Source organism: Ictidomys tridecemlineatus, chromosome 11 (assembly GCF_052094955.1).
Source record: "Ictidomys tridecemlineatus isolate mIctTri1 chromosome 11, mIctTri1.hap1, whole genome shotgun sequence".
Classification (NCBI taxonomy): Eukaryota; Metazoa; Chordata; class Mammalia; order Rodentia; family Sciuridae; genus Ictidomys; species Ictidomys tridecemlineatus.
Window position 1 is genome coordinate 78,073,623 of NC_135487.1, and position 18,717 is coordinate 78,092,339.

General features: G+C 34.8%; 1 protein-coding gene across 1 annotated transcript in view; it reads right to left on the reverse strand.

Annotated features, from left to right (window-relative positions):
• The window catches only part of Alg14 (ALG14 UDP-N-acetylglucosaminyltransferase subunit), an 86,495-nt gene that overhangs the window by 38,036 nt on the left and 29,742 nt on the right, over nucleotides 1-18,717 (reverse strand). The window contains exon 3 of the mRNA XM_013359721.4: nucleotides 14,191-14,322. Coding sequence (XP_013215175.1) covers nucleotides 14,191-14,322 — 132 coding nt within the window. The remainder of the gene's footprint in view (nucleotides 1-14,190; nucleotides 14,323-18,717) is intronic.

The window sequence follows — 18,717 nt, forward strand, 5'->3', positions numbered from 1 at the left end:
CTTGAGATTTTTAGGCATGTGTCATTGTGCCTGATAAAAATGGTTAATTTTATGGTACATGAATTTTACCTCAAAAAAATTAAAATAAAATCCATTGTACTCAGCTTAATATGAATGGGAAACTTTTGTCCTTTCCTTTTGATTGTTCTGAGAAAGAGAATATTTAATACTTCAAAAGTATGTTATAAAAAATCCTTTGATGAATTCCAGGGATTAATTCAGAGGGAGCAAAAGTTAATCAAAGAGAAGTAATGCATTTACCCCTTTATTCTTTTTTTCTACCCCATCTAAAGCTATGAGTAGTCACTGTCAAGTTTTAATCACTTCTCTGACTCTTTCTTCCTATCTCCTTTATACCCAACTTCTCTCCCCCAGTATTTATTGAACTCCATTCTATATGTCCCAAGCACTTTGATAGGGGCCAAGATTGCCAAGATGTATAAGACACCTTACTTTTCCTTAGGGGGGTTCATGGTCTGTATTCAAATTTTATAAATTTCTCATGTTAATTCTATAATAACTGGAGTTGTAAAATCTCCAACTTAAATGATCCCACTTAACTTGGATTGTAGCAGTCATTGCTAAGCTCTTCCATTACATGTGCAATTATATCTGCTGTTTGTGCCCCCTTCTTTTTTCTTCAGCTCAAAGGGAGATTTAAAAAGTTCTAAGCCAAAACATCACTTTCTTGATTTTCAAATGTTTTACAAATACAGCTACTGCTTTACATGAACTTTTATAATAGGCACTGAAAAATCTATCAGGTAGACTGGTTTTAGGAAGAGTCAAGCGTTTCAGGTCATCTCAAAGGTTTCCCCACTGTTATGGTTTAGATGTGAGGTGTCCCCCCCAAAAGCTTATGTGTGAGACAATGCAAGAGTTTACAGATGAAATGATTGGGTTATCAGCACTTTAACCTAATCAATGCATTAATCCTTGGATACGGACTAACTGGGTGGTAACAGTAGGCTGGTAGGATGTGGCTGGGGGAGGAAGGTTGATGAAGGTGTGCCCTTGGGATTTATATTTTGTCCCTGGTGAGCAGAACTCTCTCTGCTTCCTGATGAGCTATCCTGAACTGCTTTACCCTGCCACAACCTTCTACGATGGATGGTGTTCTGCCTCACCTTGGGCCCAGGTCTCTGGAGTGAGACCTCTGAAATAGCAAGTGCCAAATAAATTTTTCCTCCTTGAAAATTTTCCTCTGAAAAACAAAAATTCTTGTCAGGTCTTTTGGTCACAGCAGCTAAAAACTGACTGAAACACCCACCCTCTGTTTCTACCTAGCCACCAGCACCCTTGTCCACAAGGCCATGTCTCTCCAAGTTCACACCCTCTGACTACACACCAGTACCTTCTTTAAAAACACTTTTGTTTCCATCATACTTCCCTTTTTCTTATCCTTTCACAACTGAATTCCTTTCCTTCCACTTTCATTTTTGTTTTTGCTATAGTCACACTATCCTTAGGAAAACACACTAGCTTTCACCTTGAAAAAGAAGAGGCCCCCTAGGCCCAGATCTAATATGTGCCTGCTGTGCTGGAACAGTGACAACTCAAAGAATGACGCAAGCAAAGCCAAATGAGAGAGCAAAAGTGGTAGGGAAAGCCACGCTGGTTTCTGCAGAGAGGAAAAATGTTATGCTTGCCAAGGGGAAAAAAAAGGATTGACTTAGAAAGAAAATCATTTTCAAGCTTTTGAGAGTCCCTGAAAAGGGAGAATCAAAGCAATTCAAACCAATCTCTAACTGATAATACACAGCCTAATTTTGATGGATTTTGTTCTGAGCTCTTTCAAACTGTGAAATAGAAGCCATAACGTTTAAATTAAATACCTCATCTGTGGATGAAAGCAGCTACAGGTTGTCATCCAGCCAATGTGTCAGTGGCACAGCTGGTAATTGCACCATGCAGCTGGGAAAAGCAGTTTGTCAGTCATGAGAAACCAGATATTTGAGGAGATTTTCACATCAAGTCACTTCTCACAGTGGACTCTGATCATCATTAGACTTGCTAAATGCATATACAATCCAGAGGTGGTTCTCCTGTGTCTTTGTGAAAGTTGGTCAATTTCTGATGCATATATAAGGGGAAACAAGCTTGGAAAGAGAAATATTGGCATTATCTTAATTCATTACAAAGGCAACAGAGGAAAAGGAACTGAAGAAATTTAAACAAATGGCTCCCAAGTATGATTTCATTAATCTTGGAAAACATGGGGCAGCAGAGAATGTAGCCTAATTGTTTCTCATTGGATTTGGTTTGATAAATCTCATTATCATTTAACTGCATGTATATAGATACCATCTCGGAACAGCTGACCTTTTCATTGTTTAGCTAAATTTCCTTTACAAATTACAAAGGTTTTTGATCACCAAAAAATATAATAACAGATGAAGGTCATTATACAAAGAATCAAATCAACCAGGGGAAATACCAAGTTCCTTTAAGAGCTCTGGCTATCAACAAAAAGCTAATTGACTCTCTGTAATGTTTCAAACACATGTTAATTAGTAGACCAATAAAATTTTATTGGTCCTTGTACTACCTAATTTGTGACTCACCACAGAAAACACCTATTTTAAAAACAAAACAAAACACAGCATCCTCCTTATGGACAATAATTCACTATCCATATCACCAACTTGCTACTACTATGTACTTGACATTTCATAGCTTGAACTGGGTATGGAACAGGGAAAAAAATGTCTAAGTAAAATAATGGCCTTCTTTCATTCAAAGTATGAGCACAGATGTAATAAATACATCTAAATTCGTCATGGTGAATTAAATCAACTTCAGCTTCAGGCAAAGAGGCAGAATAGTAGGCTGGAATGGTCCATTTCTTTCCAATTTGTTATACATTGAAAATATGAACTTTATTTTTTACCTGATCAAAAATTAAATCAGGTTTTATTTATTTTATTTTTTTTGTATGCAGAGCTGGAATCTTAACAACTGCCAGGCTGGAATGAAGTCACTAATCAAATACTGCAGATTCTGGAAACCCTACTGGTTTCTCAGTCTCTTAATAAAGCCTAACAAGAACACCAGTTTAGGGAGTGGGTGTCTTTGTTTTTGTGATGACTCACATCATCCAGCATTCATTCATTTATTTTTAAGTCATTCTACAAATATGTGGAAGCACTTTTCTAGGAAGGGATCATGGGAAACACAAAAATACTTGGCCTTTACCCTTAAGAACTTCACAGATCCCGCCCCCACCGCCTCCCCCCAATCCCACCACATAAGTAGTCTTCTTACTTTACTGATCAGCAACCTTGGAAATAAAATTTTCTTTTCCTCTCCTAGAAACAAACTAATTTCTTTTCACAAGTAATATTTTTAAGAGAATATGAAGTCAGCTTATTGACTCAAAGACTCCTAATTTTAGGAGAAATTAAAGAAGACAATAGTTAAGAAATCTTTGGGCTCTGAGATACAAAACCATAGACTTATATGGATTGTAATGTGAGATGGGTGTATACATTACATTAGGGGAAGAATCGCATAAAAGGGATTATGAAAGACCATGATCAACAGTATTATTTAGAGGCAGTTTTAGAAAGGCTAACAAAGTATTCCATAACCCTCTCAACAATCAACAACGCTATTAGAAAAATCAGCAAAAATACAGAAAACTCAATGGCTTCATCAAATAATAGGATTTAGTAGACAATTATAGAACATTCCACACAACAGTCAAATATACATTCTTTTCAAGCATTCATGGAATATTCACCACTATAGATCATATTTTGGATCATAAAACAAACCTCAACCTATTTAAAAGCAGAATACATTACTTGAACGTAATGAAGTTAACTGGATATCCATTAATTGAAAGATAATAAAAACATCTCCCAACACTTGGAAATTAAACAAAACACACTGAGTAATTAATGGGTCAAAGATGAGGTCTCAAAAAATGCATAGAACAGAATAAAAATGAAAATACAACATATCGACCTTTATAGAATGAAGCTGAAGCAGTACCCAGAGAGAAATCTGTAGGTAAATGCTTACATTAGAAAAGAGGAAACTTAAAAATCAAATCAATCATAGAAGTTTTTACTTTAAGAAACCAGAAAAGAGTGCGTTAACTATTCTAGGTCTCTTATTTTCCCAATTAAATTTTATGATTGCTTTTTCTATTTCTATGAAGAATGTCATTGGGATTTTAATAGGAATTGCATTAAATCTGTAATGCTTTTGGTATCATGGCCATTTTGGATTCCTCAGAAAACTGGGAATGAAACCACCATTTGCCCCAGTTATCCCACTCCCTGGTTTATACCCAAAGGACTTAAAATCAGCATATTATAGTGACACAGCCACATCATTGTTTATAGCAGCTCGATTCACAATAGCTAGATTATGGAACCAATACAAGTGTCTCTCAATAGATAAATGGATAAGAAAATGTGGTATATATATATACTCAATGGAATATTTCTTAGCTTTAAAGAAGAGTGAAATTCTGGCATTTACCAGTAAATGGTTGGAGTTGGAGAGTATCATACTAAGCAAGATAAACCAATCCCACAAAACCAAAGGCCCAATGTTTTCTCTAATATGAGGATGCTAATTCACAATAAGGTGGGGGAGGGCACTAGGGAAGAATAGTGTTACCTTAGATTAGGTAGAGGGAAGTGATGGGAGGGGAGAAGAAAGAAAGAAAAAAAATAATGAAAATAATAGGAGAGAGAAATCAATGGAACAAAAGCTGATTCTTGGGGCTGGAAATATAGCTCAGTGGTAGGATATTTGCTTAACACATGCCAGGCCCTGTTTTTGATTCTGTGGAATAAGGAAAAAAAAAAAAGATTGAAAAAAGCTGATTCTTTAAAAAGATCAATAACTCTACACACATAAATTCAACAAGTTAAAAGAAATGGAACAATTCCTCACTACAAACTACCAGAATTCACCCAGTGTAAGATAAAAAATCTAACTAGTCTCTAAAGAAAGATAAAGACCAGTATTCCCCAAGAATACTGTCATAAAAATCCTCAATAAATTACTAGCAAATCAAAGTAGTCAATGTATAAAAAGAATTAGATACCATGACTGTGAGATTTATTCCAGGAATGCAAAGCTATTTCAATATTTATTAGTGTAATTTACCATATCAACATGCTAAAGATGAAAATATCACCACTGCATTAATTGATGCCAAAGCATCTGACAAAATTCAACACTCTTTTTCATGATTAAAAACATCTCAGTCAATTAGAAATAGAGTTAATTTTATGTGTCAACTTGACTAAGTAATGGGGTGCCAAAGCATTTGGTCAAAAACTATTCTGAATATGTCTATGATGATATCTCTGGATGAGATGAACATTTAGAGTGAGTTAAACAGATTACCCTCCCAATGTGGGTGGGCCTCACCCAATCTATTCAAGACCTTCCTAGGACAAAATATCGGGTAAGAAGAGATTCTTCTGCCTTACTAGTTGAGCTGAGAGCTGAGATATCAGTCCCTGTCTGCCTTTACACATGAAATGAAAAACTAGCTCTTCATGGGTCTCCTATCAGCTTTTAGACTAGAACTTATAGCACTGGCTCTCCTGAGTCTCCCTCTCACTTACTGCAGATCTTAGGACTTCTTAGCCTCCACAATTGTGTGAGGCAATTTTTTAAAACTCTCTCCTTCTTGGACCTCAATAGGGTTAGAGATAGATATGTAGATACCTATAGCCTACAGGTCCTGTTTCTCTGGAGAACCCTCACTAACACAGAAGGGAAACCTCCTTAGCTTATTAAAGAACATGTATAGCAAACTTACAACTAACATTATACTTAGTGGCTAAAGAATAAATGCTTTTCCCCTAAAGTTGGAAACAAGGCATAGAAATATGCTATCATCACTCTTATTTGTCATAATGTTAGAGGTCCTAGCTAGTACAGTTATTGAAAAAAAAAAAAGAGGAAACAAATGGTATACCAGTTGAAAAGGGAAATCACTATTTATAGAGACAAGATTGTTTATATAGAAAATCCCAGGAAATTTATTTTAAAAGCTCCTAGATTTAGTAAGTGCACATACACAAGAATGCATTTAGAAGTAGTGAAAATCAAATAAAAATGTAAATAAGTTCTACAGTTTAGTTAATTTTACTAATATTGATTTTCTGGTTTCAGTATTATACTGCCATTAAATAAAAAGTCATCATTAGGGGACACTGGGTGGTGGGTACATGGGACTTATTTACTATTTTTACAAGTTCTTGAGTCCTATATTTCAAATTTTAAAAATGCTTAAAAAAAAAAGGAATGTGTGCCATGTCTTTGAAGACAATCTCAGATATACCAACAAGTTAAAAGTTCTCCAATGTAGGCAGCAGAGATGGAAAAACTATTTTTTTTAATTTAAATAGTTCCTCTTTTTTCAGCCAAATTACTCTTACCTGTTGTTTCTTTAGTGTACTTTGATTATCTATATATATATGTGTGGTATATATGTATGTATATACATACCAACACAGACACACATATGTATAATTTTTTTTGTAGTGCTGGGGTGCTCTACAACTGAGTTATGTCTCCAGTCCTTTCATTTTTTAATAGATTTTTAAATTTGTTTTAATTAGTTATTCTTGACAGTAGAATGCATTTTGACATTATATATATGGATATAACTTCTCATTCTTCTGGTTGTACATGATGTAAAATTACATTGGTTGTGTATTCATATATGCACATAGGATAGTAATGTCTGAATCACTCTACTATCTTTTCTTTAAAATATTTTTTTTAGTTGTAATTGGACACAATGCCTTTATTTTTATTTATTTTTATGTGGTACTGAGGATAGAATCCAGCACCTTGCACATGCTAAACAAGCGCTCTACCCCTGAGCCACAACTCCAGTCCCATTCTATTATCTTTACTATTTCCATTCCTCCTCCCTTCCCTTCATTCCCTTTTGTCTAATCCAAAATACTTCTTTTCTTTCCTACTGCCCCCCCCCACTTTATTGTGAATTAGTATCTGCATATCAGAGAGAACATTAAACCTTTGGTTTTTTGGGATTGGCTTATTTCACTTAGCATGATAGCCTCCAGTTCCGTCCATTTACTGGTAAATGCCATAATTACATTCTTCTTTATGGCTGAGTAATAGTCCACTGTGTATATATGCCACATTTTCTTTATCCACTCATCTGTTGAAGGGCATCTAGTTTGGTTCCATAGCTTAGCTATTGTGAATTGAGCTGCTACAAATATTGATGTGGCTGTGTCACTATAGTATGCTGATTTTAAGTCCTTTGGTTATAAACCAAGGAGTGAGATAACTGGGTCAAATGGTGGTTCCATTCCAAATGTTCTGAGGAATTTCCATACTGCTTTACATAGTGGTTGCAACAATTTGCAATCCTACCAGCAATGTATGAATGTATCTTTTTTCCCACATCCTCACCAACATTTATTGTTGCTTGTATTCTTGATAATTGCCATTCTGACTAGAGTGAATTGAAATCTCAATGTAGTTTTAATTTTCATTTCTCTAATTGCTAGAGATGTTGAAATTTTTTTTCATATATTTGTTGATCAATCCTATTTCTTCTGTGAAGTGTCTGTTCAGTTTCTTTGCCCATTTATCCGATTGGGTTGTTTGGGTTTTTTTGGTGTTCAGTTTTTTGAGTTCTTTATAAATCCTGGAGATGAATGCTCTATCTGAAGTGCAGTGGGCAAAGATCTTCTCCCACTCTGTAGGCTCTCTTCTCACATTGTTTCCTTTGCTGTGAAGAAGTTTTTTAGTTTGATTCCATTCCATTTATTGATTTCTGGATTTTACTTCTTGCGCTTTAGGACTCTTGTTAAGCAAGTCAGTTCCTAAACTGTCATGGTGAAGATTTGGGCCTACTTTTCCTTCTATTACACGCAGTTCAACCCTTTTCATTTTATTTTGATACAGGGTCTTTCTAAGTTGCTAAGGCTGGCCTCAAACTTTTGAGATCCTCCTGTCTCAGCCTCCCAAGTGGCTGGGATTACAGGTACATGCCACCATGCTCACTTTTACTCCACTTTTCCTGAAGTTAGGTGAAAACTTGAGAACATGAGCTGTATTTTATTTATTCCTTTCAATGACTGCAGCATTACAGATATTTTAAAGAAAAAAAAACACCCATACACTCTTTTTTTTAAAGAGAGAGAGAAAGAGAATTTTTTAATATTTATTTTTTAGTTTTCGGCGGACACAACATCTTTGTTTGTATGTGGTGCTGAGGATCGAACCGGGCCGCACACATGCCAGGCGAGTGCGCTACCACTTGAGCCACATCTCCAGCCTGAAAACCATAAACTTTTTAACTGAGCAAGTTAGATAACTGAATTATCTAACTGAATTGCAGAATTGAGTTAAAGTTGGAGTTCTGCTACACTGACTAGATAGGTGAGCTGGACTGCTTAGACCTCTCTGAACTTTGAGTTCCTCATGGATAAAATGGAGATAAAGACAGCACTATGTCAGAGGACTGTTAGGAGAATCAAATGAATTAACATATGTGAAATACTGAGAATAGTACCTCACAAACAGAAAAAATTCAGTAAACACTATTTTTCTAGGAGCTTTGGATGGATTTATCCACATGAATTAAATGATGATCAGCAAAATGTGTAAGTGGTCATTGATTTTCTTAAACTTTTTTTTGGATTTTAATGAAAACAAGTCTACAGGGATTATAAAGAAAAAAACCTGCACATTATACCATTTTAAAAGTAACTCTAATATTTAGCCTTGTAAAAATGACTATCTTACTACTTATGAGGCCTTACATACCCTTGGTTTCTAATAATAAAATATTATATGTAAAATGCCACTTAATAAACATAAGGTCTAAAGATGTGAACTTTGTGTGCATTTTGTGACTCTCTTGCTTAAAGGATTTATTAGTCTTTTACTCTTCTTACTGTTTTGTTTGTTTATTTTATCTGGTAATCATAGGGACTGAATTTAGGTCCTTTTGCATGCTAGGCAAGTGCTCTACTACTCAGTGACATTTCCAGCCCTTCACTTTTCTTAAAATAACCATTTTCTATTCTCTAACTAATTGACCTTTGCCCAATTTGTTTAAATTTAAATATCATTTCTAGCAGGAGGCCTTACCCAATTCCCCAGAGAGAATCTACCACAGTATAAGCATTCACCTAAGGACAAATGCATCATGAACCAATTACCTTGCAAAGGTCCTACCTCTCAAATACCATTTACATATGACTTTGGGGATTTAAGTTTCCAACATAAGAAATTTGGAGGACACACTTAAAGCAAATCAGGAGCAATGAGCCTCCTTCCATAGGTAGATAAATTAGAAACACTCTGCAATTGGAGGTCAAAGGTCAGATGATAGTGGCAGTGAAAACTGACAGAAGTAGGCAGGACAGACTGGGGTTAAATTTCAAAGACATGGTTGTCAGGACTTTCTATTGAATGTAATTAGTAGAATATGACAGATATAGAATTAAAGAGGACTCCTGATATAAGCAGATTCACCAAAATGGGGAAGGGAAGGAAATACCTACTATTATGGGCCAAGTTTCAGATGCTTATTAAACATCCAAGTGAAGAAGTAGAGCATAGATGGCTTTTGATAAATACGTGTAATACTACTCCTTTGAGGATAATAAATTCAATTACAAATTTATCTACAAATAAATAAGAGAGCATTCAAAATCTGATGTTAGTCTATTGCTTCGAGGAACAAACAAAAATAGTGGTGGAAATAACCAGGTATCTCAGTTCATTTAACAAAAAACAAGATTTTAGGCAGTCACTAATGCTCTCTGAATCATATTTTTAATAAAAGGATGTTGAATTTTATGTGAGAAACTTTAGATGAATGTTATTAACTCAATTCAAGTACTGTTCCACCTCTCTAGGCCTATAAACACTGGAGTGGTTAAGTGTCAAGTAAGAAGTGAGTAGTGAATCATCAAGTTACTTTCACTAAAAGATAACTAAGTGCTGTATACAAAGCTACCGGAGGAAAAATGTTGATGCTTTTGGCAATGATACACATTTAATCCACTTTATTTTATAATTAATACTTATTAATTATAAAATTAATTATAAATTAATTATAAAAGATATGTTACATTCAGTAAAATTTATCTTTTATTATACAGATTTGAATTTTGATAACCACTTACCATCAAATAACCACTTCCATAAACAACACAATAGTTCCTCTTTCAAAAAATTCCTTAAATCTTTCAGAAGTAAATTTCTCCCCTAGCACCAGACTCTAGCAACCACTGATCTACTTAGGGTCCACTACTCGCTTTAACTTGAAGCACAGTCCTAGGAATCTGTAACTTTTATTGACTGATGCCTATCAAAGTCCTATAAAAATAAAACTTCTTGAAAAATACGATGTAAGAAATATTAGAATCACACAAAATGTATTTAATGACTTTATAAATAGAGAAGAAACCATCTATTCTAATTGTCAAGGATTAGATTCAGGTCTTCAAAACAGGGTTTATAATTTTTCTCTAGGTCAGGTTCTACATAATTAGCTTGGACAAAACAAGCATGATTTATACACTCAATAAACAAATTTACATGCTTCTTCCTCAAAAATAACATAAGATTTTTACATTACCATCTCATACAAAAAGTAAATTAAGAGAGAAAAACAGCACATGATTTTTACATATGACTTTCTTTTTTCTAATTTTTTTTTATTTATTTTTATTTTTATTTTTTTTATTGGTTGTTCAAAACCTTACAAAGCTCTTGACATATCATATTTCGAACATTAGTTTCAAGTGAGTTATGAACTCCCATTTTTACCCCAACATATGACTTTCTTTAATAAGAAACTGGAAAACTTGAATTCAATTAATTCTCTTACATAATTTCATTTATAGAATTCTGCAATACTTCTTTAGTAATTCTTTAATATCACTTTGTTTCACAGCCATTTTGAATTGTAAAATATATATGTATATTTTAACAAAAACACATGACATTTAATTTTAAAATCTGTACTATTATTATTATTCAAGTAGGTCAGTCTCTGTTACATCTACTTTGAAAGTAGATACTTACCTGTGAAATATTTGCTAGAACATATTTTCGTTTTTACTACCTATTATATACAGGGAGTGTGCTTAAAGTACTGATAAGGTAATTTATTAACTGATTCATTTTTTGTTTTAAATGAACAAAATCATCTTCCAAGGTGTGAGCCAGAAATAGTGACAGTTTACCAGTTAAGGTCTTAGGCTTAGTAATCCGAAAGACTTGGGCTCTGTTTCCAGATCTGTTATGTATTGGTTCAAACTCTGAGCAAGTAATTTAATGTTTTACAGTGTCAGTTCCTTTATCCATTAAATGCAAATAGCAGTACTACCCACCTATCCCATACAGCATCCTTACAAATTGTTTAGTATCAGGTCTAGCACATTTTAGTTACTTAATAAATGTTAGAGCTATTATATAACAGATGAAGTTTTCATTTCAAAAGAATTAAAGTTTTCTATCATTCAGCATTACCTCTGGAACAATAAGGAAATTACATTTATTTATATTATATGGATGACAAAGTAGGGGACAGAGTTGTTTGAATCAGCAGACTTATAACTCAGGTGCACACAGTGAAAAAGAAGTTGATCAAACAACTTCAATAATGTAGACCATCATGCTGCTATCCTTTCTAAGAGTAGGATTTTCTTTCACCTTTTTAAAGAAATAAAGAAGGAATGGTGCTTTGTGATACAAATTATTAAAAAAATCCAAGGATTATTATCTTGGCTGCTATAATAAAATATGACAAGTTGGGTGCTTGTCATATTTGAGCCAGGCATGGTGGCGTACACCTGTAATCCCAGCGGCTCAGGAGGCTGAGGCAGGAGGATCCCAAGTTCAAAGCCAGTCTCAGCAAAAGCAAGGCACTAAGAAACTCAGTGAGACTCTGTCTCTAAATGAAATACAAAATAGGGTTGGGGGTGTGGCTCAGTGATTGAGTGCTCCTGAGTTCAATCCCTGGTTCCCTCCCCACCAAAAAACCAAAAACAAATATTCATTTCTCATACTTCCAGAGTCTTGAAGGCCCAGGATCAAAGCAAAGTGGTTCATTTCCTCGTGAGGGCCGACTTCCTCACTGACAGCCTTCTTCTCACTGTGACCTTACGTGGTATAAGGTGTAAGGATACTTTCTGGTGTCTCCTTTATAAGAGGTTAACCTCATTCCTGAGGGAAGTGCTCTTCCAAAGGCCTCACCTTCTAATATTATCATCTTGAGGGTTAGGGTTTCAACATATGCATTTGGTGGAGACATGTATATTCAGTCCATTACAGATGAACATAGGAGAGATCTATATGCTGTAGTTCTTTCAGTGTAGTAAAAAGAGACCTCTTAATCATTAACTTTCTTCTCTAGAAAAGGGATTTCATTAAGTGAGAATTCATCTGGTGAAGCCATCCAAATGAAAAGAGTTGACTGGATAATGTTCAGATTTGATATAATGTTTTTAATTAAGTTACTTCAAAATGAAAATAAATACTTAACATTTACCCCCCTTCTCCAATTTCTCAGAAACATAATATTTTTTTACAAGCAAATTTATGGCTCTCATAAAAATTTAGATGAAGTTAGAAGAAAATTTAGAGAATATCTAGTCCAATTTCTTCATTTTAAGGTGAAGAATGAGATCCAGAAGGGAACTGACTAAAATAAAATGAAAACCAAAGTGAGGGCTGGGGATGAAGATCAGTGGCAGAGCTTTTGCCTAGCATGTGTAAGGCCCTGAGTTCAATCCCCAGGACAGGGAAAGTCAAAGTGGTCCTGGAGGCAAACATTTCATGCCCCATAAAATGTTCCACTACGAGTATACCAAAAATTTAAGATAGATAGAGCTCCTTTGCCTTCACCAGAGACATCATCTTGTCACCATTTCTATCAATGTTATTGCACTCAAGCTAGCTATTGCCCATGAAAATGGCCATGCTTCTCTAGTGATATAAGTATCAATAATAGTATATGATAGCAATTGTCAGTTTTAATGTAAAGACCATTGTTATCCCTACATATGTCTCTTGAGTTTTAGAAATAAATTAACTAATCCTTTTGGAACAGTAGTAATCTGAATTTCACATGTTAAAAATGTGTTTGCAGACTGAGATAAACCTGACAAAAATTTAAAAGGAAATATATGTAAAATTATTCTATGGTGATAGAGATCAGAACAATGGTTGCTTGAGGACAGGGACTGACTGGGAAGGGGCAAGAAAAAACATTTTAGGGGATGGAAATGTTCTATATTTTGCTAGTGATATGGTCAAGCTGTGCATTTTACTGTATGTAAATAATATATTTTAAAAACAATCACATGTAGAAAACTCAGATTTTTAAAATTCTTATCCAAAAGAGGGATCCTGCAATAATCTAACTGATGAAAGGCAATGACAAAACCAATAGTTATCTTTCAAAATCACTGTAGCTAAATGCATTTCTGTTCAACTATTCATGAGAATAATACACACCTTGCCAGAACTCATATATCTAGGAAGTAAGTAAGAGTTTCCTTTCAGGCTTTGCCAGTTAATGGATTCTGCCTTCAACAGAATTGAGGGCATTATTTAAGAACTGTGATAATAAATACACTGATATACATTGTCTACTGAAGTACATTTGTAATTTAATAATAGAACTTCATCTTAAAAACCACAAGAGAACTTAAGACTTTTAGAGGTAAGGAAAGGAAGGCTGAATACAGTGAATACTAATCAATTTTTTGCTGATTTTCTGTACTGCTTTCTTATGAACACCTGAACATGTATGACATTCTGCCCACTAAATCCATATCTGGCTATAGAGTCTTGTTAAAAACAAAAAGACTATTGCTGACCAGCACATGAAGCCGGTTAGGAACCACAGATGAACTGGCACATAAACTGGTTAAAGATACTGCTTGCTGTATTAGTGTTTATGACAAGAGGCAAGGAGGACAAAAGGGCAACTTTTGAGTTGAAGTCATAGGGAGAAAAGGAAGATAAAAAATTGTTACCTCTTTCAGCAAAGTACATTTAAGTGATGATTTTTAGCACATATTAGTAAAAAGTCCAGTATACTACCTGGCACACTGATAAATGTTAGCTGTTTAAGAAAATAATAAATCTAAATGAAAGATCCATAGGAGAGACACCTTCCCTCTCCTTAGTGATGGTTTTGCTTACCAAGTCTGGCTTTACTTGGAGAATCAGAGGAAAGGAGACCCACATGGAGTGCAAGGTGGTGAACACTGTGGAGAACCAGGACTGCTGAACCTCCCGGCTTCTTGGAATTTGGTGAATGTAGTATTGGGGATACTAGAATAAAACAGTAGAAATCAAAACCAACTGAGTTACTGATACCAAAGATAAACATAAACAACATTTGCAGAAACAGGAAATGTTTTATTATTTATTTCCATTCTAATCACTTTTAAATTAGAGTTACAAAGCCTATTTTGCGCTTTATCTAGCACTCAACTAACTGGGTTTTGACAGAAAAGTTATTAAATGTAATTGAAAAAAATATGTGTCAGTTTCAACAGTAAATATGGAGAGATTTTCTATACATTATATATTATGGGCCAAGAGTTTAACATGCTGATATACAAAGAGGTCTTATAAATTGATATATAAGAAAGCGTTATATCAAGATGTACAAAAAAGATTGACAAATAATTTCAAACAGAAGAAATACAAATGTATAAGAAATATATGAAAAATTGGCAAAAGTACAAAAAGAAAACAATTTGTCATTCGACAATGATTGTGGATACTCAGTATCAATGAGGGTGTAGGGAAACATACATTTACATTCCCTGGTCTAATATATTGGTACGACTTTTGGGAGGCCATTCTGGAAGAACTTGTCAGAATTTTAAATGTGTTTACTTTTCTTTTTTTTAATTTTTTTTTTTAGTTGTAGATGGGCATAATATCTTTATTTTATTTATTTATTTATGTGGTGCTGAGGATCGAACTAGTGCCTCACACGTGCTAGGCAAGCGCTCTATCATTGAGCCACAATCCCAGCCCCTAAATCTGTTTATTTTTGATCCAGCATTTCTGCTTCCAGAAATAGAGCCCACATATGTCCATTCACTATCTCTTTATTTATATTTGTGGAAATTTAAAACAGACCAAATATTCTCCAATAGGGAATGGAGAAGTCAGTACAATAAAATATGAAAATATATTAATAAATGATATAGATCTACATGTACTTATGTGGACATTATCAAAGTAAGTGAATAGTACAAGTTGTAGGAAAGTATGTTCACTGTGATCCACTGTCTTAACAAAACATTCATGCATACTTTTATACACATGTATTTGTATACACAGGCATACACATATATATTAGCATTTGCATGAAGAAAATCTGGAACTATGTGCCATAAACTATGAAGAAGATATTACAGGATATTTTCATTTGCTGGATCATTTTATATATATATATATATATATATATATATATATATATATATATATATTTGAAATTCATAAGAATGTATTATTATTTTCATAGAGAAATCAACACATTTTCCTTGTATCAAAGTTCCAGGTGTTTGGTTATCTATTATTGACTAACATATTGTCCCAAAACTTTGCAACTTAAAACAACAACCCACCCCCCTCTTTCTGTGGTTTAGGAATCCAGGAATGGTTTGGCTGAGTAACTTGGGCTTGGAATATCTCATGAACTTGAAATCAAGTTGTTCTCTGGGATTACAAACATTTGAGTGCTTGACTGGGGCTGGAGAATCCACTTCCAAAATGGCTTGGTTGTTGTCTGACAATTTAGTGCTAGTAGTTGACTGGTGGCCTTAGTTCCTTGTCACATAGATCTTCTAATAGTGCTATTCAAGTGTTCTCATTACACAAGTGCAAACTTCCAAAAAGTGTATGTTCCAAGAGAGGGCCAGGCAGAAACCACAATGTCTTTTATGACCCAATTTTATGTCATACTTTGTCACTTCTGCAAAATCCGAATAGTTACCCAGGCCAAACCTATTCTATATGAAAAGGAACCTACAAAGGGTGTGATACTGGAAAGGGAGAAATCAATGAGGACTTTCTTAGAGCCTGGCTTCCACACAGTTAAGTCAGAGAGTAAAGAACCAAATATTTAATAATACTCCCTCCCCCTTTGGTCTTGAGGAACAAGATGTTCCTTGAGAAAGAAACAAAAAAGCCTTTCTCTACAGTAGTGGAAAATACATAAGGAAAACTAGTAGTCTTAAGTGTTTTTTTTTTTCCAATCAGAAAAATGTGTGAAATTGGAGGATTCTGACATGCTCAAAGAGGGAATGAGGGAATGAGTATAGTTCTTAAATATTCAGCCACTAAGTGAAAATGGACTGCACATGTAACAACTCTATTTCTTTGTATGATGACAAAAGATACGTTCTCCTCTTTCTGTAGTGTATCAATAGAGAATGGGGAATCTGGGCTCAATTTTTTAACTTACTATTTTTATTTACTTACCAATCATTATCAATCAATGTTGTTTCTTCTTTCCAAAGACTTATGGTATTCAATACTGAACTAAAAGCTAATTCTGATAGTCTTCAAACTATGGATGATATAGGCAGCAGTAAGAAAGTAGAGGCAGACTTATTTGAGGTTTGTGTTTACTTAATGTGTGGGGACTATTAATTGGCAGGCTGAGTAATTCTTCAGAGCCAAAAGTCCTTTTCGGAAACTTTTTGGGTCAGAAGAGTGTGGACAGGTAACATGGTATATATATCACATATAATGTCCTCCTCTGGAGTTTGCAGAAATAATCAAATAATAATATTTCTGCAGTAAAATATGAACAGCTATACTGAGTAAGGTAGACCATAAGCTTCAAAAAAGATAAAATAGTTTTTGCTATTAAATAAGCTTGTGAAAAATTCAAAAAAAAATCTTCTCTAGTCTTCAATGTTTTTAGGATTTCAGACCTAGATTACAAAATACATTTGAATCCAATAAGATGCCCTGTTATTATGATTATTATAATAAAAATAATCCCTATAAGAAAAAAAATAAACCAGTAGGATCTTATTGTAAGTATTTTATGTTACTTCCATCTAACTTTTTGTGGCCTAAGCTCAATATCTGTAATATTTCCTTCAAAAAACCAAAAGTATTTATCATGTTCCTTTAATTTTTTAAAAAAAGGTGTATAATTTTAAAATTTCATAAAGAAGTAATGAACAATATTTCTGGATTATATGTGAACAGTGTCCCATGGGAACTGAAAGGTGATCAGTTTGAGTCTCGTTCCTCTGATTTCATCTTGGCTTCAAGGAAGAGTACACCCAGGCTTGGTAAGGCAAGTGTGTCTGGGGCTGAAGACAGCTTCCCTAGACCTGGACATCAAAGAGTCTACATCTCATCCCCCCATAGGCAGCCTGAAAAAGTGATGAAAGTAGGTTTGGGAAGTTTCAACTCATTCTCAGAAGAATGGAAACTAGAGGAGGCATTTCTAGATGGGAACTAAGTGATCTCTGAGACATAAACTGAGGCATGAGGGTAAGACAGTAAGACTAGTAACTCAAGTTTTATGGCCTCTCTTGACTTCTGGTTGCACCAGGCAAGGGACCTGACATTCCAACTTCCAGACCAGATGCTTAGCTGGAGAGAGGTGTCTTGGTTCCACTTGTGTGCAAAATCTAACTGGATCAGTGACCACATGTTTACAGTGATCACTCAGTGTGCAGAGGTGGCCTGTTAATACCTGTAGTCTCAGTATAATTAACAGTGTCTCATTCTGTTCTCAGAAGTATCTACAGGGGAGGGCAATGAGTAGCTTTTTCTAAGTCAGCGGGAAAGGTATTTATTCAGAACAGTATGAAGAGTCAATGGTGGGGGGGCTGTGGTTGTGGTTCAATGGTACAGTACTTGCCAGGCACATTTAAGATACTGGGTTTAAAATACTCAGCACCAATAAAAATGAACAAATAAATGTATAAAAATGTTTTTAAAAAAGAGTCAATGGGATGGGAAACTCTGCATTAAAGGACAGGAAGAGGAGTTTCGGTGGTAGCTGGGATGAAGTCAAGCTGAAAGTCTTAACAGTGAGGTAAACACAACTGCCATGGGAACAGGAGAGTCCATATGGTGTCACTCTCTGGCTTGCAGTTCTATACTAGAGAAGTCTCCACCTCCAAATTCCATATAGATCTTCCTCACATTATTTTTTATTAATCTAATAATCAATCAGGTATTTGGAAATCCTACCAAAAAGAGATTGTTCTTTGTGTTAATCAGCTTTTTGTTACTGTCACCAAAACAACTGTAACAAGAACAACTTAGAGGAAGAAAAGTTTATTTTGGTTCATGGTTTCAGAGGTTGGGTCTATGGTCAACAGGATCCAGGGCAGAAACATCATGGTGGAAGGGCATGGTGGAGGAAAGCTGCTCAGCTCATAGCAGCCAGGAAGCAGAGAAAGAGAAAGCAAGGGGCCAGGGACAGGTATAGTTCCAAAGGCCACACCCCAAATGACGCCTAACCACCCAGCCATCTATTTGCATACAGTTACCACCCAGTAGTCCATTTAAATTATTAACTCTTCTTCCATGTTTGACCCATAGAGGTGGGTCCTGAGTGTCTGATGACCTGTAACCCCTAAAGGAAGTGCTGAGAACCTGGCTTGGCAAAATCTTGAGAGAGTTTTACAAAATAATCACATATATAAAGAAGTCAGTGAGGAAAAAAAAACTATT